The 24,484-nt window shown below is 37.2% G+C and overlaps 1 protein-coding gene across 1 annotated transcript in view; it reads left to right on the plus strand.

Moving 5' to 3' along the window:
- Nucleotides 1-24,484, plus strand: part of LOC121314065 (ubiquitin-protein ligase E3C-like) — a 48,837-nt gene that overhangs the window by 22,579 nt on the left and 1,774 nt on the right. Inside the window, exons 17-23 of the mRNA XM_041246881.1 lie at nt 1,282-1,379; nt 1,730-1,862; nt 2,486-2,733; nt 12,331-12,543; nt 19,830-20,018; nt 20,836-20,902; nt 22,271-22,401. Coding sequence (XP_041102815.1) covers nt 1,282-1,379; nt 1,730-1,862; nt 2,486-2,733; nt 12,331-12,543; nt 19,830-20,018; nt 20,836-20,902; nt 22,271-22,401 — 1,079 coding nt within the window. The remainder of the gene's footprint in view (nt 1-1,281; nt 1,380-1,729; nt 1,863-2,485; nt 2,734-12,330; nt 12,544-19,829; nt 20,019-20,835; nt 20,903-22,270; nt 22,402-24,484) is intronic.

Consider the following 24,484-nt stretch of genomic DNA (forward strand, 5'->3'; position numbering starts at 1 on the left):
GTATTAAACCAGGTGCAGGCCTGAAGGACAGAGTAGAGTACTGTGCTGACTGTATGCAACTACCATGAACTTTTAAAGATTTTGTCGCTCATTTGTATGCATCGTTGTATTGTTTTTTGTCTTCCCTTTGAAGTTACTTTGCCGTTTCTTTTGAAGTAGCATCAGCTTGTTTATTTAGAAGTAGTTTATCCAGCAAGATGGTGTGAAAACAAGCAGATAACAATGTGTGTATGATTTGTTTAATGCCACTTGACTCCATATGGGATAAAGCCAATTAGTGTGAAAGTACTGCTGAAGCACATATGGCCATGTTTGTTTGGCCTTTTTCATTTACCTAAATGGACAGCCACTAGAGTGATAAATGAGCTGTCTATTGACCTCTGCTGGCCATATTTCTCCACAAAGATGGAAACTTGATGGAGAAATGCAGTTGGAATTGACTAATTGACCAGAATAATTGAGCTCTAGTAGTGGAATAGTGGTTTAACTCTGCTGTTCTGGCAGTTTCTGCGGTTTACACGCCTTAAACATTTAGTTTAATATAAAACAAACGCTCGCTTAATGAAAATTGCCCAGCAAGTAGATAAGCGCCAAACAGCTTAGTTAATTAAAAGTGTCCCCCCTGAAAGGGGATTGTACAGCAGGGAGAACGATTGACCACGTTTTAATGGCCTGCCTGTAAACAGGCTCCTGGGTATCCTGGAACATTGATTATCACTTCAGTAGGCTAATGGGATAGACCAGGATGCAGCTGATCACTTTACCTCCTGTATAGCTTCTCATTCACATGAGACAGATCAGTGCCTTCATCGTTCTGCTTATTGAAACAATACTGTGTAAAATGATCAAATACTAAGGGGTGAGTTTTCAGTAAAATAGAAAAGTAAATAGAAGTTCAGTGGAAACAGATTACATCTTTAACAGTACAAGTGTCCAAAAAAAAAAAAAAAAAAGACATTTCCAATTTGAAACATTTCAGTATTTAATACATAATAAATGTGTTAATTGTTAAACAAGATGGCTTTTTAGTGCTACCTGCTGTATTATTATTTAATGGCAGGGATGGAAATACGAATCCCATTGCACTGGTTTGATCCATTCCTGGTTTTACTATGAGTTTAATAAGACAAACCTGAGTTTGTAACCAATACACTGGTTAATCAAGCTTGAGAAGAGTCAGATCCTAAAAGCCATACTCAGCTAATCAGATATAACCAGTCCATTGCTTATATATGTGTATGTATGTATGTATTTATTTATTTATTTATTTCTTTAACCAAGTTGGGATGGAACCACCCCAGCTGTCTGTGTCAGAAGAGCGACAACTTGCCATCTTAACAGAGTTACCATTTGTGGTTCCTTTTGAAGAAAGAGTAAAGGTACACTGTCTGAAAAAAAGAATATTGCCAGGATTCTTATTTTGCTCAAAAGACAACATTATTATAGTTGTGTTTATTGAAATATTGTTTATTTGTGATTTAACTGTAATTGATTTAGGAGCAGTTTGAGCAAGACCTCCATTTCATTAGCTCCCTGTATTTGGTACTACTGGTGCCAAAGAAGCTGCTGATAATGGCACTGTAGTTCAGTCATCTCCTGCTGTAGTAGATGCTGTAGTGTAGAAATTTTACACACATATTGATCACTGAAATGACAATACGACAACTTGTGGACCACAGCTGTTCTCCGGTCAGTTAGCTGATTTACTCTTCCTGATTTCTTTATCAAGATCTTCCAGAGGCTGATCTATGCTGATAAACGGGACATTCAAGGGGATGGGCCATTTTTGGATGGAATTAATGTTACTATTCGACGTAACTATATTTATGAAGATGCTTATGACAAGCTTTCACCAGAAAATGGTAAGTAAAAAAAAAAAAAAAAAAAAAGTTTTACATTTTTAATTTGTTATAGAGTTTCTGGTTTATAGTGTATGTTCAAGGTTTTCTTTCTGGTAAAATAAATTGATTTACAGCACAAGCGCTTCAAGAGGTCTGTGAATTCTATGAATGATCACTCTAAAAGTTACTTGGCAGAATGGATTCTCTGTTACAGCTGAGCTCTAGAACAGAACCAGGATTTATTGCCAGAGATTAATCGTAGAGAAACCTCTCATGACCCTTTTGTGTTTTAATTTGAATAAACTTCATGTCGAGCCTCAGTTTGCTCCCAGTCATATCTTAATTAAGTTGAACACTAGAAAAGACCTTTGTTCTTTAACACGCTTAGAAAAAGCATATAAAACAACCAATTTTTTTCCCTTCAGTTTTTCTGTTCTATTTCTATTATTAGCATGTTATCCATTTTCTAAATACAAAACTTCTAAGGCCCTTTGCTCACTAAATACTGTATATTGGCATCATTGTGTATGTGTGTGTGTGTAATATATATATATATATATATATATATATATATATATATATATATATATATATATATATATATATAATATATATATATGTGAATCTGTGTTCATTCTTTTTAGAACCTGACCTGAAGAAGAGAATCCGTGTACACCTCCTGAATGCCCACGGTCTTGATGAAGCTGGCATCGATGGAGGTGGCATATTCAGAGAATTCCTAAATGAACTGCTTAAATCCGGGTTTAATCCAAACCAAGGGTTTTTTAAAACCACCAATGAAGGGCTGCTGTACCCCAGTCCTACAGCACAGATGTTGGTTGGGAATTCTTTTGCCAGACACTACTACTTTCTCGGGAGAATATTAGGAAAGGTAAGAATCTTGATATCTTTACTTCTATGAATATTCACATTGGTCATTTTCCATTGTATTGACAAGCTGAGCTTAAGGAATGAGAACACGTTTCATTAGTCCTGTTGGTACTTTGATTTGGAGTGTGCAGATATTTTTTTGCTGTTCTTGAATTTAGCAAGTTACTTTGTGCTAAGAGCTGAGTGACCTCCTCTTGTTTCTTTCTTATGTTCTTAAAGTAATACAGTTTTGTTCTGCTGATGCATTTAGTAAAATGCTAAGGTCCTGTTTATGACTGCAGGGTTTGGCAATATAATTATTAAAAGCCATCCTCAAGCCTCCCCTCCCAGCCCATCAGGAGTAGAGGAGTAGAGGCCAGCTCAGAACAGAACTGCAGATCTGTTGTGAGGAGGAGCAGGTCCTACACACCACTCTGAACAAGCAGTCCACTGCTATACAATCACTGAACCTGGTGATTCTGTGCATACATGGGTGTTCAGTGCTCTTCCATTCTTAATCAATAGGGTTTTTTTTCCTCCTTTTCAGATTTTCATACCACATGTCATTTTTTGTATAAATAACAATCCTTCAACACTTCCAAAAAGGACATTTTATGTATGACACACTCTTATTTTACAGTCACTCAAAGTATTCAGCTGGTTTATGGTGCTTGGGGTGGGACATTTGTCACTCATTTTACCCCACTGCTAACTATATACAGTCTCTTGGTGTCTGAATAGATAGTAATCCTTTTTTAATCTAATGGAGCTGATTTTAATAAGCATGACATCTCACAAGAGTATTGCTACCACCGTGCTGAATTTCTGGATATTTTTCTTTGATTTTTTTTTTCAGATAAATTGGTTGCTGCAATGGTGACCTGCCAGGGTTGTATCAGTCTTGGCTGTCATACTGTAGATTTCATATCAATCATTGTGAAAGGACAGATTGCTAGCCCCAAACTCATGTTGCTAAGCATGCTTAGTACCCTGATGTGGTGCACATGGCAACTGCCAACTATTAGCCTTCCACGAAAGCACAATCCTGTTTTGGGGTTAATTAGTGTGACATTATATTTAACATATTTTAGATTTTGATAAATATTATATTGTACTTGGAAATTCAGTATGTATGATATCTTGTAGAAAAAAGAAAAAAAAAAACTATTTGTCAGCAACCACCTGTGCTTCAGTAAGAAGTCACATTGCGCATTAAAGGCAGCTTCAGTCTTTTCGTTTGGGGGGAGGGGGGATAATGCATAAAAACAACTTGCTAACATTTGAAAAAAAAGAATTGTCAGTCCAAATAGTATCGTTATCAAAGTTTCAAAGTCCTGTAAGTGGAGGCACGTTTACGCTGTTTCTCTTTCTCTGGCATCGACAATAGGCTGTGCAATAGTGATATATGAAAGATGTCTTTTCTGCAACTTGCAGAATAAATCAAGTATTTTCAATGATGTACTGTAGGAGGTGTGAAGTAGGGTACTGTAAATAATACATACATCAAATACAGTGCTGGAAATTGGTGTGTTACACACATAGATGCCCATTATAAGACTGGACATTGACTCTGTATGAATCTGTAGGGCTAAAACAATCGGAGAATTGGTTCACTCTTTCTACAGAGACATGTGGTCATTTATTTCACACTTTGCTCATCAAGTTGACAAAATAAAATTGTAATCTAAAAGCATTTTACATTTTGTTTAGGTTGTTCTACAATGTTACTGTATGTGCATCACACCAGCAGAAGTGTTTGTATAAGGAATGAAATACTTGTCATTTCATAATTACCTTGCAGTTTCTTGCTCTAATAAGCAGCTTTAAAAGTACCCATTTGCTTAGTAAAAACAGTGATAAGGCACGACTAGATTTCTTTATTTGTCCTGGGTTTGCACTGCATGGGATGTCTTTTATGGTCAGCTATGCAGAAAATGTGTGCAGTTCCTGTCATCCTGTTACCTCTTAGTCTTTTTGGCATGAATGTATATGACAGGTAGTTAGAGTGAATGCCTGCCCTTTAACACACCAGGCAGTGGCTTTTTGTAAACCAGAAGGTTACAATTTGAAATCCCTTGTGTTGTCAGGTAAACCTCAGCTCACAGTTTTTTAGTTCAGCCTTACAGTATGTCATGAAGATTTACTGTCACACAGATTTAACTGTCTTCTGGGAAACACTGACCCATCTGGCCCATCCTCTGTATTTTCCTTTTTTTTAATTATTTCTTTATTTTAAGTATGAGCAGACCTCATTATCTATTAGATGCAAACTGTGTTGAATTACTGTCATTCTTTCCAAGGTAATCAGTTAAATGGAAATACAGTAGGATGCCCCTGTGGTATGGATCATCGATAATATTGCTCTGAAAGCATTTTCTGTCCACAGTTTAATGAGTAATAAAAAAACTTAAAAGCTGTTTAACTAAATTCTAATACATTTATTTTATTTATTTATTTTTTTTAATGATTTTGCATATAATTGGGGAAACTACATTTTGAATTAAAAAGTTGCATTACTCGTACTAATTCAGTGGTCTAGTAAATCATGAACATTATAGCGTTCATTCACTCCTTTATGTATTTTATTTGTTTTATTTATATTTATCTAAGTGATCCACAGAAACTATAGTGAGGTGCATGGCAACACCCCTAACCTTGATATCTGTGCAAGATGTACACTTGAACTCTGTGCTGTACATGTGCTCTATACCGGCGCAGAACACATTGCTCACCTGCACTCTAAAATGCCTTTTTAATCAGCAGAGTGCTTTAGAGGTCACCTGGGTATTGTAAAAAGGTTTGGATTCTGGCCCTGTCCTCAGTCAGTGCCAGACCAGATGTTATCCTTTTGTTTCCCAAACCACGTAAGAGCTACTGTATTACTTGTATTATATTTACTGCACTCTTTTGCAATCTTGCCAGTAACATCACCGTGCTTGAAGTTTCAAGATTTCTGTTTGTAAGATTACTATTCGTTTGAGTCTATGACCTTTATTTCTGTATAACATTTCATAAACAGTGTTTTCACTGACGCATGTTCGCTGTGTAAAACAGACAAAACCTACAGTATCAGCCATCCCTGTTGGCTTTTTGTACAGAAAAAGTGATTTGTATATTATTCTCTTTTCATATACCGAAAATGAATTCAAGAAAAGCCGACCATTTGCAGGGCAGGGTATTCATTCAGCACTTATCCAACCAAGCTATTTCAGTTTTTATTTTTAATTAATTTTCTACAAATTTCTAGAATTTTTTTTCACTTGGAAGTTGTGGGGTAGGATTTGTAGATAAATAAACGAAAAAAAAAAAAAAAAAAAAAAAAAAAATATATATATATATATATATATATATATATATATATATATATATATATATATATATATATATATATATATATATATGTGTGTGTGTGTATACAGTTTTTGAGAGAATGCAGTGAGAGTGCTCTGCTGCTCTCTAGTGGGTTGGTGGTATCCCAGGTTGTTTTTAACCTCATTATACACATTTAACCCATTCAGAAGATAATCATACACTGCCCCTGCAGCCATCCATATACTGTAGTAGTCTAGCATTAACAAAGATGCTGAGCGAATACAGTTTTTCTTGCTTAACTTCTGCTGTATTTCAGAAGTACATGTAAACTGAACTGTCTCCCTTATGGATTTAAACATGTAACTTTATTTTTTTTTGGCTAAACCCTCATACCTAAACCAAAGCTGCACTGTATGAAAATAGCAATGCAATGTCGAGGGTACATTTTGTTAATATTTGTGGGTGGTTTGTTGAAATTGGTCAGTTATCAGTGTCTAGGTGTTTGTCATGGAATTTTTCTAACCAGGCTTGTAGATATCGCTAGGCTCAATGCACTGTTGGGTGTTTGGCTTTCAGAACCTCAGGTCCTTATCTTTTAATCAGTGGCTGTATTTAGTGGATCCTCCACCTTTTAAGTGAATTGTATAGATTCCCCCCCACCTGTCCCTATTAATTTGTTAAACGCACAAGATGCTCATTTCCATGTGAAAATGTAGATGTGCCTTGAGTTTAGGTTTTAACAGAAATTCTGTACACTAGGCTTAGCAGCACTTTTTTTTGGAGGAGCAGTTTATCATTGGCTGAATAGATACACAATGCAGCCTTTATTGCAGCGTTGTGCAGCAGCGTTGTACCTTTACATGAAGTCCTTTGAGTACAAAGTTCCCCTGCTGCTCGATCCTAATATTTATTGGGTCCTAATGTTTTTAGATTTCCTTTAATGCATGTGCTAGTGATTGTTTATTGTGATGCAGTGCACAGAGGTCATCCCACATGGAAAGAATTACCTCATGACACTGGTCACTTCTCAATTAAGCATTCCATTAGCAGATGATTCTTCTGCTTCTTGTTTGTGTAGCGATTGCATTTTACTGGCTCTAAATCAGCTGGCTGGAGAGGACATAAATAAACAGTCAAAGCATGTGGTAATAGCATTTTGATCTGTTTTACAGTTAGAAGCTAGGTACTGAAGATACTGGGCAGGTTCCTGCTAGTCCAGTCTTGTCTAAGTGCCACTTTATATATATTTAGAGAACCATATAATGAGATTGCATGATCACACTTACTCAAGCATTGGGTTTGCTGTTAAGTGCAATACTCTATACAGTACCTAACTCTGAAGTTATGTCTGTAAAGTGATAACAAATTATTTATTGAATAGGACTGTATGTGTGTAGGTGCCACATAACTGAGAAACCTTCAACTAATTTAACCAGTTAAAAACCGTATTTACATTCTATACAACTCTGCTTTTTATGATCATTAAAAATGCAGCTACCCAGCTACAGCAGAAACAGTCAGTCAACTTTTTTTCACATTTTGTTGTGTCAGTGCCTCAGTTTCATGCATTTAAATGTGGATTTATTTTCACTTATCTACACACCATACTCCACACTGCTAAAAGGGGAAAAAAGTTTTTATTAAGAAAAAAATTGTATATTAAAAGTACAAAACTGAAAAATCATAATTGGATAAGTCTCCACCCCCCTGAGTTAATACTTGGTGGAAGCACCTTTGGCAGCAATTACAGCTGTGAGTCTGTTGGGAGAGGTCTCGACCAACTTTGCCCACCTAGATTTGGCAATATTTGACCATTTTTATTTACAAAATTGTTCAAGCTCTGTCAAGTTCCTGCCACAAATTTTCGATTGGATTTAGGTCGGGACACTGACTGGGCCACTCGAGGACATTTACCTTTTTGTTCCTTAGCCACTCCAGCATAGCTTTGGCTGTGTGCAGAAAGGTGAACTGTCCCAGTTTCACCTATTTGCAGAGGGCAGCAGGTTTTCCTCAAGGACTCTCTGTACTTTGCTCCATTTATTTTCCCATCTATACTGACCCAGTCCCTGCCGATGAAAAACATCCCCATAACATGATGCTGCCACCACCATGCTTTACACTAGGGATGGTGTTCTGTGGGTGATTTGCAGTGTTGGGTTTGCTTTGCTTTTAGGCCAAAAAGTTCAATTTTAGTTTCGTCAGACCAAAGAACTTTGTGCCACAAGGCTACAGAATCCCTTGCGTTTTTTTTTTTTTTTTTTTTTTTTTTTGCATACTTCAAACGGGAGTCAAGGTGGGCTTTCTTGAGCAATGGCTTCCTTCTAGCCACCCTACCATACAGGCCAGATTTGTGGAGTGCTTGGGATATTGTTGTCACATGCACAATTTGACCAGTCTTGGCCATAAAAGCCTGGAGCTCTTGCAAAGTTGCCATTGGCCTCTTGGTAGCCTCTCTGATCAGTCTCCTTCTTCCTCCGTCATCCAGTTTGGAGGGACGGTCTGATTTAGGCAGGGTCTTGGTGGTGCCATACACCTTCCACTTCTTAATAATCGTCTTGATCGTGCTCCAAGGGATATTCAAGGCCTTTTGATATTTTTTTTTTTTTTATACCCATCCTCTGATCTGTGCCTTTCAACAACTTTGTCCCGGAGTTCTTTTGAAAGCGCCTTGGTGCTCATGGTTGAGTCTTTGCTTTGAAATGCACTACCCGGCAGAGGGAACCTAAGGGACTGCTGAATTTATCCTGAAATCATGTGAATCACTACAGTTTAACACAGGTGGAGGCCACCTTACTTACAAGGGGGGTGGACACTTATCCAACCAAGCTATTTAAATTTTTATTTTTAATTAATTTTCTACAAATTTCTAGAATTTTTTTTCACTTGGAAGTTGTGGGGTAGGATTTGTAGATAAATCTGATATATATATATCGGTGTGTGTGTGTGTGTGTGTGTGTGTGTGTGTGTGTGTATATATATATATATATATTTATTTTAATGCATTTTAATTCCAGACTATAAGGCAACAAAAGGTGAAAATTTTGAAAGGGGGTGTAAACTTTATATAGGCACTGTAAGTCCCTCTAACACAATGCTGCTACAGCAGATACTTATTGCTGATGTCCTGGGGTCACGTCATCTTCCTCCAGAATCCGGGGATGTACAGCAAGGAGAGTTGCCTCTCTGTCTGTACAGTATATGTTTATATATGTCACGCTTACATTTTTGCATCCAGTTGTAATGAAACTCCTTTTCATCTTGATCCAGCAATTATTGGATTCAGAATTTGATGGTAGTTAATCTGGTCTATGGATCAAGAACAAGTTAATACTTGTGGCACCACTGTGTGTAACTTAAACACACTCTTACAGTTCGCTAAAATAGAATGCCTGGGAAACATGATTATTTTATTCAATTAAAGTAGCCTTGTGCTGCTTGTATCAAAGCAACTTGAAGGTAACAGCACTACAGTAACTCACAAACAAGTCATGCTCATGTCTCTAACAATGGTATTTAGTAATTGATAAAGGCTGAATAAGCTCAGGTTGTGTAGGAAAATACTGATTGATAGTGATGCTTTTGAAAAACATTATTTTTATTATTGATTCTTAATGTTGTAAATTAATGCATTTATTTGGCAGCTAACAGAAGCAGCCAGTGATGTTGTTCACATTTATTCTCCTGATAGTGCCACAATTTGCATTAATTGCACTGCCACGGCACTCACTTATATTAAAAGGCTCGCACTATAATTAATCCATTTTATTTCGAGTCATTTTGGCACAATTTCTGGCAATAAACACCCATAAATAATAGACGTTTGAAAAATATGTTGCCCGTTTTTTCAATATACTTATTGCGACTTCCTTATGGCACCAAGTTATTGATAGGCAAGGATTGCATATGGTTGGAAATTAGAGCGACTATGAAAAATGCTAAGTGGATTATTTTGCATAAAAAATAGACTGTGTTTGAAGTTGCATAATTAACCTATGTTTAGAAAATATCTTGATTTATGCCAGTGTGTGTATTTAAGATGCATACATTATGGAAATGTCTTAAATTTATAATCCATTTAGCTGATACGGTCAGGGTTTTTAGTGCAATCATTTATATAAGGACCTGTATATTTTAATGCTTTAAAGGTTTAAATCTGATCTTTTTAGGGCTATTTCAGTACATTAGCTTTACATTTTATGACTCACCTGCCTAGCTTCTGTGCTTGATTGTATTTAAAGTCAAGGTTAGAATTTACAATTGAAATCTTTCAGTTTGATGCATTTAGACCTTGTGGATTTACTAGGCCGTGCTAGGGTGAGTATATCAAATGGTATTTGGAGCAAAGCTCATTAACTGGCTTTTAATTGTTTAACTTGTCATATTTTGTTCACAATTCTATTTTTTTGGGTCCAGTTGCTGCATGGTAATGTGGTTTTGATGTATTCTTAAATAGTGCTTAGGAAAGAATGCTATTTGTTGGTCCATGGAAGATTATTTTCTTTTGTTTTTCCAACACTTTCTTGTTCAAAACCTCTACTCCATCACTCGTAGTCTCTGCCCTCACTTACCTCAATTTACTGTAAGCCTACAGTCTATCACTGTGTTTGGTACCATAGCTATAAAACTATGGCAAGCCAAATTATCATTTGGAGATATCTCAAATTACACTTTAAGATATCTTTGAAATGTTTAGAAATCATTTGCAGATATCTTTAAATGAGTACGAGATATCTGTAAATAAACCCTTTTGAAGATACCTTAATTTCATTTTAAGATATCTAAAAATGAAAGAAAGATATCTCAAATTGATTTACAGATATCTTTTAAATAATGTTTTGCTAGCATGGTACACCCAGCTGTAATTTAGAGATATCTCAAAATAATTTCTTGTTCATTTCGAGATATCTCTAAGTCATTTTAAGATATCTCGAAGGAAGTAGTTCCCAACCTTTTTCAATGTAGGGATCACCTTGGTGTTTGGATCGTTCCAACAGACCACTTGCCACACATTTTTCACAACAGCATTTTAGAACTAATTTTTATGTCTATATGTATAAGTACAGTATTTATATAACGCACCTGACTTCATGAGATCCCAGTGGTTGAATCTTTGCTACCATTTCATACAAACACACCTGTATTAAAAGAAAACAGATAGGGGGGCAAATGCAGACACATACATATCTCATTATATATAATTAAAGCTGTGTGTTGTGTTGCTTATTAATACATATTGTAGTAGTACAACATGTGACTGTGTAGAAATGGGTTTGTGCTAGGACTGCTTCAGTGAGTTTTGGAAGTTGTTTGCAGACCATCTGGAGTTTGCTTCTGGACCACAGGTGGGAACCACGGTTCTGAATGATTTAGTGTCATTTGTAAATGAACAGTTATTTTGAACTGTCTCTAAATGATTTAGAGATCTTCAAATATTTAGAGATATATACATTAATATGAGATATCTCAATGATAATTTGGCTTGATATATAACATTGTAGGTCAGGTCTGTACCAACTGTACACATGTTCGTAATGTCTAATACATTATCAGTAATCTACTTAAGTATGATTGAAGCTGTGCAAGGTAATATAGTTTTCCCATGTTGGTAATGTGAAATATTACATATCTAAGCTGATAGAAACTACATTTTAAAACCTAGATCCAGTCACAAACGCACTTTACAAAGCAGTAATTTCATGAAGGTCATGTCTGAGAGTCATGTCATGTGTTATTTGGAGGTGCTTTTGTTTTCTGTTGGGTGTGAATTCTACCAGGGCATCTACAAACAACTTTAGATACAGTTGTAAGAAAAATGAACTAAATGTTACCAAGTTTATTTTAGGTGCAAGTTACAGGTACAGGCTGAGAGCACTGCAGTGCATGTGCATTTGAAAGCAACACACATAATTTTTTTAAACTGTTTGTGACTGGAAGACAAAACCTGCACAGTCAAGACCCTTGGAGACAGTAGCTTGGCACCAGCTAGCAGTTTATTTCCCACTGTGTATGCGTGTTCCTGGTTATAGAGGGGCATCAGTAAGTACTTCTATCTGGAGAACCGCTTATTCTGTGATCCTGTGATTAGGACATTCGGTTAGGTCATCCAAGCTCAGGTCACTCTGAGACATCTGTCCCTTTGCAGGTCATGGTGATCGACTTGTAATGTACTTTACAGTTAGTATGTTTATTACTTTGTAACATATGTTTTTTTATTTTCAGAAAAAAATGTGTATTAGATTTTGGAGTGCAAAATGTTTCGTATGGTACGTTTGTGTAACAGTCTTTTTTTGCTGTTTTTGCTTCAAAGGCTCTTTATGAAAACATGCTTGTGGAGCTTCCGTTTGCCAGTTTCTTCCTGTCCAAGTTGCTGGGCACCAGCGCGGATGTTGATATTCACCACCTGGCTTCGTTGGATCCTGAGATGTACAGAAACCTGCTTTTCTTAAAGAGCTACGAGGAGGACGTGGAGGACCTGGGGCTCAACTTCACCGTGGTGAACAACGACCTGGGAGAGGCACAGGTGGAGGGCTTTTCTCTGCCTTTTTACTGCTGCTGCTTCCTAACACTGCACCGTTAATAATTACTTGTAATCAGGTGTCCGTGTTCACAGATAAAAGAGATAAAGCACGCTTGGGGCAGTGTTCTTTGTGCAGCTTTTAAGTGAAGTAACAGCTTTATTGACCATTCTGACGATATTAGGTGTGAAAAACAACCGGAGCAGCAATTATCTAAAAACACTGCTGATAGTGTAGCGTTTCTCAATTGTATCTGTTCTGGCTGTTTAGACAGCGAGGTGGTTATTTGATGTTGAACTGTGCTTCTTCAGCACTGCTCAGACCTGTTTATTAATGCCAGCTTTAGGTGTTTACTGAAAGACTCTTTGTGTCGCTGCTCTTTAAATATAGAATGCTTTACAGGGTTTTTACATTAGGTACTGCATTGTTATTTTTATTTCAAAGGTTAGGCACACATTATCAACTGAAATATGTTTTTTGCATTATGACGTGCCAAAGCAAGCTGTGAGAACACATTTTTAGACATGTAGATATTACTAGAGATTATACAAAAGGCGTAACAAAACATCACATACAGTACCAACCAACTGTCATTGATCTTCATTCTATTTTCTGGCTGTTGTGTTTACCACATTTAGGGAATTACATTGTTCACTATTAAACAAAAAAAGAGAATGAAACGAATTTAGACAGTTAACACATTTTACATTATTCAGTAGTGTGCACACTTATTAGAGCACCTCAAGATTTGTCATTTATATCTTTTCAGGAGTGGAAAAATCACTACTATGTGTGGTAGACAGAAAGGTAAACTAGGATAGCCCACCACAAATTTTGGTAGCCCACATTTTTCAGTAGATAAACATTTCCATTTAACGCTACGCACCATTAAAAAAAAAAAAAGAAAAGACAGATACAATTGCAAGGTGGTAAGTTTCAAAAAAGAAATCCGACATCACTTCTGAGGGCCACCTAATAAAACACGTTTGTTTTTTTTACCATATATAACCAGATACTGCCAACGTTTGCTAACAACCTAGTTTCTGTTAATATTTCTACCAAACAATAACAGGCTAATAATACTTGCCTTCTATAAAATGTAGGGAATTGTGTTTGACAGCATCATTTGCATTATTTTCCCAGACTTTCTCAGACCTGGGGACTCAATCTAAGTTTTGGATCTCATCATTAGTTTTAAAATATTCACTGCGTAACAAATTAAAACAATTGACTGTGGGGAATATTATGCCCTTGCAGTAGTCGTGTTGTTTTTATTTTTCCTCACCTGTGTCATTTGTAGAACCTAGCCCCAGCTTTTACCAGTCTTAACAATTTGATATCATTTACTTTTATATTTTTAAATATTCATAAAAATAACTATAAAACACATCAATATAAAAAGGATTAGTTTTTTTTTTCCTTCCCCCTGTACACTCAGTGTCCACTGCGCATTATCAGTAACAAAAATCTGCAAGTGTTGTATTTGTTTAAGATGTATTATTATTATACAATCAATATACAGTAGTACCATACAAAAAGACTTGGTGGCATAAACGTGTACACAGAATATAAACATGAGCACGGCTTTCTGCTGGTTTAATAAAAACAACAATATGTCAGGGTGTACATTTAAAATAGTACAAATGCATTGCACACTTTGTAAAGACATTACCATGTGAGGGGGCTCTTTCACAATACCGTTAGCTAATTGTTCAGTTGGAAATAAAAAAAAAAAAAATATGCACCTTTATTAACTTTCTACCTGTCCCTGCACCTCGGTAACACTGTGATAGGCACAGGGGGTAGGGTGTTTCTCCTGTTTTTTATATATATATATATATATATATATATATATATATATATATATATATATATATATATATATATATATATATATATATATCAGCCCATAACTATGGTAAAATATAGTAGCCTACTGCATACTTGCAATCACTGTATACCACCGGTGCCATTCTTAGTAAGTATAGTGACATATTCCCGCTCTGATTGGTCATATCTCGTAATGGGGCGGATTTAAAAAATAGACATTAAATAAAATTAAAATAAATAAAATAATGGAATGTCATGAATCTTAAGGCATGAACCAATCACGATTTTGCTGGTTACTATAGCTACCACTTCAACTGAATAGGTGTGTACTAAACGGGAAGTAAACTGAGCTGGTTTATGAGCCTAGCTGTACAAAGCAACCAAAGATCTTCTATATTCTATACAGGTAGTCCTGGTAGCCCCACAGGCCATCATTGCAGTACGGTAATCCGGACCCAGTTTTTGGCAGTACCAATTTGTCCACCCCTGCTCTTATATACCCACCTGCATGAAAACAGTGTGAAAATTTCTAAAGAGAGAACATTTTCAGTCAGTAATCCGTGGTACAGAAACAATAGGCACTCACTTGTGAAATTGTTAAACCAGTTTGTGCTTTAGTAAGGCATCTTAAACAACTTCTCAAAAGTCTCATGAATGAGTTTCTTTTCTCTTACTATTTTAATTGCATGTGCTGCTTATTAAAGTCATCAGTTAAGTTAGACAATCAGCAATTTGCCTGTTTTTGACAATTTTCCAAGATTTTCAGTCAGTGGTTTGATTTCATATGCACAACAAATCAAAACAACAGAAGCAATGGGGTGTTGTAATACATGTGCACACTGCTGAACTACAGAAGCAATGGGGTGTTGTAATACATGTGCACACTGCTGAACTACAGAAGCAATGGGGTGTTGTAATACATGTGCACACTGCTGAACTACAGAAGCAATGGGGTGTTCTAATACATGTGCACACTGCTGAACTACAGAAGCAATGGGGTGCTCTAATACATGTGCACACTGCTGAACTACAGAAGCAATGGGGTGTTGTAATACATGTGCACACTGCTGAACTACAGAAGCAATGGGGTGCTCTAATACATGTGCACACTGCTGAACTACAGAAGCAATGGGGTGCTCTAATACATGTGCACACTGCTGAACTACAGAAGCAGTGGGGTGCTCTAATACATGTGCACACTGCTGAACTACAGAAGCAATGGGGTGTTGTAATACATGTGCACACTGCTGAACTACAGAAGCAATGGGGTGCTGTAATCAGTGTGCACACGACTAAACTACAGAAGCAATGCGGTGCTCTAATAACTGTGCACACTACTGCATTGTCAACTGCTGTTTTATTTGAATATGCAGAACATATATGCTCAATTGACAAGTGCTTCCTTATCCAAGTCTTTCTGGAGAAAATACTTTACTGCAGATTTCTACCTGCATCTTGCTGTGTAAACTTACCTCTCTGTAACAATGTAAACATCGTGCAGGCTAAAGCAGGGCCATACTGCCCTTCTCTGGTGGCTGTGATACCAGGTGGACTAGATTCTGTGTGCAATCGATGTTGATCATATTGTACATAACAAATTGGAATTTTGTTCGTTATCAGCAGCAAGCAAAGGGGCGACAATAGGACAGAGCATTTGTTCTGCTAAAACGATACATCAGACTATTCTATTCTAATATTACCTTGTAGGAAAGCAAATATTGATTTTCGTTTTTCCATAAGTTCCAGTAGGTTAAGAACAAAAAGACAATTGTTGTGTGTGTGTGTGTTGTTTTTTTAAAATTATTATCATCTAGGTATTATAATTAATAATAGTGGATTTGCTAATCCCTTTGCAAACAGTGCACGATGACTCATTTCGAATCCGTGTTGTTGGCACAGAGAATTGTTTGGAAAAGGATTATGGGTGTTAAATAGCTACTTGCAGTGTGGATATTAATATCGTTTTACAATAATGTCTTTAAGATTGAGCACGCGGAACTGATTCAAAGAAGACGACGGTGCAGAAATAAGTAGAATGGTTGTACTTGAACATAAATGGGCACGAGAAGTTATGGTTACAAAACACTAAAGCATTAAAATGAGAAAGATTTAAACGGGTACTTTTAAAGCTCCTGTTCCTTATACACTGGTCATATAAAGCGCTTTGGAGCGATTTGTCATGAAAGTCGCTAAATAAAAATAAAGATTGATTGATTGCATATACAGTAGTTACTTTTTTGGACTATCTTCAAACGTTTGGCTATCCATACATTTCTTAGGGAGGGGTACAGGCAAGCCGAGCAATGTGAATAACGTGAAATTAAAGCAAGCGTATTATAAAGAAATTGTGGTGCATTAGCAGTGAAACAACAGTAGGTAAATGAAATTGGAACCGTCGATGTAAGGAACAGGGGCTATAATACAATAAGAATATGGACAACCTCAGTTGTTTAAAAAATGATTTCCTTGGGAAGTATTACTCTGCTGATACAGGAGGGGGTGCAAACATTAAGGTTAGTGGCCTAGTATCCAGCTTAAATCCTCTTTTCAATCATAGGCCTATTTCCAATCTCCCCTTCTTATCTAAAGTTGTGGAGAGGATAGTAGTCAACCAGCTTAACTCATTCTTGCCTTACATAATGTTTATGAAAAATTTCAGTTCGGTTTTCGCCCAGGTCATAGTACTGAAACTGCCCTTGTAAGAGTGGTAAATGATGTGCTACTACAGGTAGTGGACAACAAAATGGAAACACCAATGTAAAGTCAATTAATATGGCGTTGGGCCACCAGGTGCGTCCAGTACAGCCTGTATGCGCCGTGGCATAGAGTCTACCAGCCTCTGAAATTCTGCAGGAGGGATGCGGCACCATTCTTCCACGAGAAAATCAATCAGCTCACGCCTGGTTGATGGAGGTCGAAAACGCAGTCTCAGGCGTCATTCCAGACTATCCTATAAATGCTCGATTGGGTTCAGATCTGGTGACTGAGAAGGCCATGATGTATGGATAACATCAGTGTCATGTTCATCAAACCATTGGGCGACCAGATGTACTCTGTGGATGGGGGCATTGTCATCGTGGAAGACCCCCCCCCCCCCCCCCCCCCCCCCCCCCCCCCCCCCCCCCAGCAGGAAAGAAATGCTGCAACATGGGCTGAACATGATCATGAGTGCACCCAAACCATGCCAGGAAAATGCGCCCCACAACATTACGGAACCACCAGAACTCTTCACTGTTGGAAACAGCAGGGCTGTAGAGTTCTTTCGGTTGGCGCCACACGTGCACTTGTACATTTGTCGAGAACTTGGTGAAGGATGATTCATCTGACCATATCACATTTCTCCACTGCTTGGTAGTCCATTGCCTGTGCTCTTTGCACCACTGGACTCGCAAATGTGCATTGCCATGTGAGATGAGCAGTTTGACTATGGTATCCCGCTCTGTGGAGTTCTCGGCAGACCGTTTTTGATTAAACTGGCTGCTCGCACCCCAGGTTGAAATTTGCAGTCAACTGATCTGCAGTTGCTCGCCTGTTTTGCCTTGCACTTCGAATTTATGCACAGATGTCATGATCCTGGAGTATGTGCTTCCGCCCACTGTTTGCTGATGATGTCTTTCCCTTGGAGTTCCATGCCGACATCACCTTAGACACCGTTGCTCATGAAACATCAGCAAGTTGAGCTGTGTTGGTCACTGAAGCTCCTGCCAAACGCCCCCCAACAATCACCCCTCTTTCAAAGTCACAGAGGTCTCCTCTTGCAATTCTGATTGAACGTCTTGAGAACCTCTGAAACCAGGTGCGACTGCAGCCATAAATATTCTGACTACATGCCTTGCTGACATTAAGCTATGCATGTCAAAAAATGTCGTTTCTTTAAACTCAGATAAAGCAGAGAATGTTGCTAGGTTCAAAAAAACAATTAAGTAAGACCAACATTTGGAAACAACTTCCCCTTTGCACTGAAGACTGAAGTCAGAAACTTCGGTGTACTTTTTGACCCAGTTCTTTTTTCGAACCTCATATTAGGAGAGTAACAAAAGTGTCTTTCTTTCATCTTAGAAGTATTGCCAAAATAAGAGGTTCTCTTTCACTACAAAATGCAGAGAGACTGATGCATGCCTTTGTAATATCTAGAATTGATTATTGTAATTGTCTATTCTCCGGCATTCCAAGTCAAGTTTTATCCTGTTTGCAACTTGTACAAAATGCTTCTGCCAGAATTTTAACTAAAACAAGAAAGTATGACCATATTACACTGATACTGGCAGCCCTACGCTGGCTTCCAGTTTGGTTCCGGGCTGATTTTAAGCTTCTGCTCATAACTTACAAAGCCTTACATCTGGCTCCCTCTTACCTGAATGATCTTCTGATTCCATATGTCCCTAGACAGCCTCTCCGATCCCAGGATGCAGGGCTGCTCACTATTCCCAACATTTTAAAAACTAGTATTGGTGGGAGAGCTTTCAGTTACAGGGCCCCTAAATTATGGAAGGATTTGCCTATTTCTGTAACGGAAGCACCAACGGTTGCAGCTTTTAAAATAAGACTGAAGACACATTTTTATAATCTATCTTTTTTATCTTAAAATGACTGTTTTCTTTTATCGTCTATGGTTGTGTTGTTTTATTTATGTTTTATCTACTTATTTATTCATTTAATTCCATTGCATTCTTATTGTTGTATTGATCTTGTTTTTAATTTCCTTCCGTTTTATCTGTTTATTTTAAGAACATAAGAACATAAGAAAGTTTACAAACGAGAGGAGGCCATTCGGCCCATCTTGCTCGTTTGGTTGTTAGTAGCTTATTGATCCCAAAATCTCATCAAGCAGCTTCTTGAAGGATCCCAGGGTGTCAGCTTCAACAACATTACTGGGGAGTTGATTCCAGACCCTCACAATTCTCTGTGTAAAAAAGTGTCTCCTATTTTCTGTTCTGAATGCCCCTTTTTCTAAACTCCATTTGTGACCCCTGGTCCTTGTTTCTTTTTTCAGGCTGAAAAAGTCCCTTGCGTCCACACTGTCAATACCTTTTAGAATTTTGAATGCTTGAATTAGGTCGCCACGTAGTCTTCTTTGTTCAAGACTGAACAGATTCAATTCTTTTAGCCTGTCTGCATATGACATGCCTTTTAAGCCCGGAATAATTCTGGTCGCTCTTCTTTGCACTCTTTCTAGAATTTTATGCATTTACACTCCTGCTCATGTATTTTCATTTACTGTGATTATTGTATTTCCTGCTTGTATTTTTGTTTTAGCCATGTAAAGCGCTTTGAGGAATTGCTTTTGTGAAAGGCGCTATATTAAATAAAGGTTAATTGATTGATTTAGCTCTGACAGATTGAAAAAAAAAAAAAACAGATCTTTGGCATGCTCAAAAGCCTTGTCCCTGCTCTTGAGGATCTCCAATGTGCCACTGTTCTGAGAAGCCGGTGATGATAACCAGCTCTATAATCTTTACAGGTGGTTGAGCTGAAGCTGGGAGGCAAGGATATCACAGTCACTACAGCGAACAGGATAGCATATATCCACCTGGTAGCAGACTACAGGCTGAACAAACAGATCCGACCCCACTGCCTGGCCTTCAGACAGGGACTGGCCAATGTGGTTAACCTAGAATGGCTCCGGATGTTCGATCAGCAAGAACTGCAGGTGATGTATTTATTCAGGTATTATTAGGAATTGTTTTTTAATGTGTTATTTATTATGTAAAGCACATCACTTTCATGAAAGTACAGCTATGGCCAAACGTTTTGCTGCACGCTAGAGAATTAACACATTTTGCTGCTTTAAGTCGAATGAAGCTTGCTGAGTGATGTTACATTAACATATCGAATTACATACCGCTTAACAAAAAACTGACCATTAAAAAATGAGATGTTTCAAAATCGAACATGAAACATTGTACTGCTATTATGATTTCCAGTAGATTTCTGCAGTATCATTTCGGAGTTTCTTTGATTACATAGGTTAAATACAAGACCTAAATGATGTTCGTGTCAGTATTTATTTATTTTCAATTATGCCTAAATCCTAAAATTCTAGGTGATGAAAAACTTTTGGCCAGAGCTGTAGCGTAACCCTTCATCCTTGACTGCGAACACTGAAACTGAAGTGCTAAATAAACGAAATGTAAGAAATTCTTACACACAGTATTGATCAGAGTTGTCATGCCTAATTCTTTACATTAAAATGTTATGAATCGTCTATCTATCTGTCTTAACGTTTGATGTGGTATCCCATTGTAAAGCTAAGTGTAGTGTAGGTGAATGCATGGTAAAGCATGCGATCACGTGGTAAACGAGACAACTAGGTAAGAAATTACATTTCTGGAAGCATGCCTTCCTCATTAGTTTTGTGTTGAATATGGTTGAGGTGTTTTTTATTGAATACTGCAGTATGTCTGAATTCGCTCTCACATCTTTGTATCTCGCTTATATGCTGCATGTGTTTTGTTTTGTCTGTACAGATACTGATTTCCGGGGCACATATTCCCATTAGTCTCGATGACCTCAAGAAATTTACAAACTATTCAGGTAATCATCAAGCTCACGGAAGCTTTATTGTTGTACAAGAAATGGGTGTGTGTGCCTAAATGTGCACGTACCATATAGAAAGTAAAACATGAGGTGTCATTTCAGCTTTAATTAAAAGAAAATAGGTTATTGATTATTTGCAGCTTAGTATGTACAGTATTGAATAATCATTCTGTTTCAATCTTCCATTGTGCAGTTGCAACAAATGTACAAATATGCAGCAGTTATAGATTACAAGTTTTATTTTGTGAAGTTCTTGGATACAATTTGCAATTAAAAGCTACCTGCATGAACTTTGTTCTGAAATACTCTGAAAAGACAAACAAACCCTGGCGTTGCATGGCAATGTAGCGAGCTAACAGAAGGGAATCGGATTTTATCATCACTATCTAAAGGCAATTGTCCTGGGTGTTTGCATTAGCCTGAGCCACACTGGAAACACACAGGGTTTTACTCTGCTGATACCATTTTCTTAGTAAATACGGTCTTTGTATGCTGTTGTTATAAAGGTTTCTTTTATTTATTGTTATATTATTGATGATTATTTTTTTAAATGGCATGTTAATAGGAGAAATATTGAGGTGATATTTATTAAGTTAGTCACATTTTTTCTAGGCACCTATAAAAAGAAAAAGGAACAAGTCTTTCAACACAAACTAAAATAAACTCATTACATTCAACTGAAAGATTACTTTGTGAAACACCTGATGTAAATACACCAAAACTGTATTTGATAAGTGAAAGTAAACACATTTACAAGGGATGGAAATTAGATTCCTGTTGCATAGCTGTTTCATCTATTCCTGGTTTTCCTATGAGTTCAATAAGACCCACCTGAGCTTGTTACCTGTACGCTGTGGCTAATCAAGCTGGTATTAAAACCTGGTCTTATTTCCACCCCTCTGTCCTTCCCATTGAAATACTAGACCTCTGTAACTTGGTTTGACCACATCGCAGCTTTGTGTGTCATTTTAAGAAGTTTGTCAAAAATACTTTTTTTTTTTTTTTTTTTTCTTTTCCCAATCAGCATTCTCTTCATGTGGGGCTTTTGCATTATATAGAGTGTCACTTGTGCCGCGTCATATAGTACATCATTGTATGCATGCTTTTATTAGTCCTTTTAAACCTCAGCTACCTTCAGAACTTTAAATACTTTATCATTAAATAACCAGTAATATATGCAACAAAGTATAGGTAAATAAATGTTAATCACTATAAGGAATATGATGTTGTGTTTTTATATTGCTGGTGATTAGCTGGCTAAATATTGAGTTTGTACCTAGTTTAATTATGTGCATACCACTAATCCAGTGAGAAGGGAAAGAATACAGACATTCTGCAGTATTAGTGAATTTGTATTTTTTGCAGGAGGTTACTCGGCAACTCATCCTGTGATTAAAACCTTTTGGGAAGTTGTTGAAAGTTTTACAGATGAAGAAAAGCGCAAACTGCTCAAGTTTGTCACAAGCTGCTCCAGACCTCCTTTACTTGGATTTAAGGTAAGAGCTTAAAATAAACAAAGCCGTTAGTAAATGAAGATTACTTTTGTATTATCAGTCAAAAGTATTTAATTGCCAAAGGTGAAAGTGTTGTGTAATTTATTTTGGAATCAGCATAATATACAGCAGGCAAGTAAACCATGGCAAAACAAGCATACTATAAATGGGCCCCAGAATTAATAATTATGTATTGGGTAATACTAAAATAATTATTTCCAAATAACTTTGCGATAAGGGCACCCTGGCTAGTTCTTATCTCACGTATGCTAGCTATGCTTTACAGTTCGTGACCCTTCACATTATAATACAATTTGAGTCTTAGCCCAATCCACAAGGGTGTGTCGACTTAATAAATATTGAAGTAAGAGCACAGCGCCTACAAATGTGAATGGCAGTGTGTGTTTGGGTTGTTCGTGGAACACTGAACATAGAAATCTGCAGCTGCTAGTATAGCGTAGATTATAAAGCAATTAGGCGTTGTTTATCAAGCTAAAGATGTGGGGCCTCTGTTTCCCAACAGGCCAGTGGTTGGAATGAGTGCTGGTTTGACAATCCGGTTGAGAGACCACCCCCCTCTAAAGAGAAGAACAGTGTAGTCAGTAGTTTGACAGTGCAAAGCAGAGTACTGCGATTGTTTCTGTAGGAGAATGTTCGACTTGTAGTTTGTTTAGGAGAGAGGTTAAAAAAAAGGTGTGTATGTGGGCTTGTCTGTCTCCTGAGATCTTTGAAGAACTGACAAATTGAGTCTTTTTCAGCATCATTTGGTGCTGTTTAAATACTGTATGACAGTGGAGTTGAGAAGCACGCTGTGAATCTATTTAATGTAATGCAGTAATTGTGTTTGAAATCGTATCTACTGTGTTGTGTTGTTTTTTGTTGTTTTTTTACAATAATGGTCCATCTGCAGTGGTAAAGCCCTTCACTGTATAAGTAGAGCACAAAGATCTAACATCCCCTCCAAGGTTCATAAGCATGTGCTTGGTCCTCACAAAGTCTGAGCCACCTAGGGGTCTGGGCACCAGAAAGCTTTAATGCCTTGGTTATTTTTCACTTTGTTTTCCCAAGATCTGCCCCAGGAAAGTATCCTTCATGCAGCACGTTTACGAAGCTGGACTGTAAATATGTGTAGTGTATAAGAATTGGGTGCTGTTTGGGGTCACTCCCAATAATGTGGTGTTTTTTAAATAGTCGACCTACATTCAGTGAGAATGAATGGCAAAACCTCACGCTGTAGACTATAGACTGAATTCAGAGGAAACACAATCAGAATTTGGGAGGAACAAACCCATGTGAGAGAAGCTGATTACTTTCATTCTGCTCAGTTACATTTTTCAGCTGAAGGGACAGCTTGAGGGAAATTATTGTCTCATTTAAATGTGGCGTAATTATTTGAATTCAATAAACGTAAGGTGATCAGTGTTTATTATGACATGAACTGATAACATTTGCCTGTAACCCTTAGGCATTCAAATCGATAGGGAAAAAAAAAAAGCTAATGCTTTAGCCAGTCGATTTTGTAAGGATTTTTATAAATTACTGTTTAATGTTTGCCTCCCTTCTTAATAGTGTAACTAGTTTATCTGTACAATTATACAGGCAACAAAAAAATCCTGAAGACAACACATTGAAGTTCCTAATTTTAATTAATTTGACTTTGGGACAAATGATCAGTGTGGCTTTCTTGATTAGAAAGTAGCCTGCTCTGAGGCTGCACTTTGACTTTGCCCCCTGCTAAAGCTAGCTTATCTTTAATTAGGAGCAGTAAATGTCGAGAAATTCATTAGACAAGAAATAGCACTGTCAGGATAAGCCATTTAAAAAAGATGATGGAAAACCTCTTCTCAAAGGGATCTGTCCTGGAATGACACAATCTCAATAAGCAATGATAGTTTAATACGTTAATTGTGAGAAAAATTGGGTTGTTACAGCAAAGCCTTCAGATCCATTTAACTAGGCTCATAAATTCCTGAACCTGAGCCATGTTTTTAAATAGCAGTATGAACTGATGCCACTCCTACATGCCACCCTTACTACACATTTCCACAAAGCACTGTTTAATTGTGTTTTAGGGTTATGTTCTTGC

The sequence above is a fragment of the Polyodon spathula genome, chromosome 4 (genome assembly GCF_017654505.1).
Source record: "Polyodon spathula isolate WHYD16114869_AA chromosome 4, ASM1765450v1, whole genome shotgun sequence".
NCBI classification, from domain to species: domain Eukaryota; kingdom Metazoa; phylum Chordata; class Actinopteri; order Acipenseriformes; family Polyodontidae; genus Polyodon; species Polyodon spathula.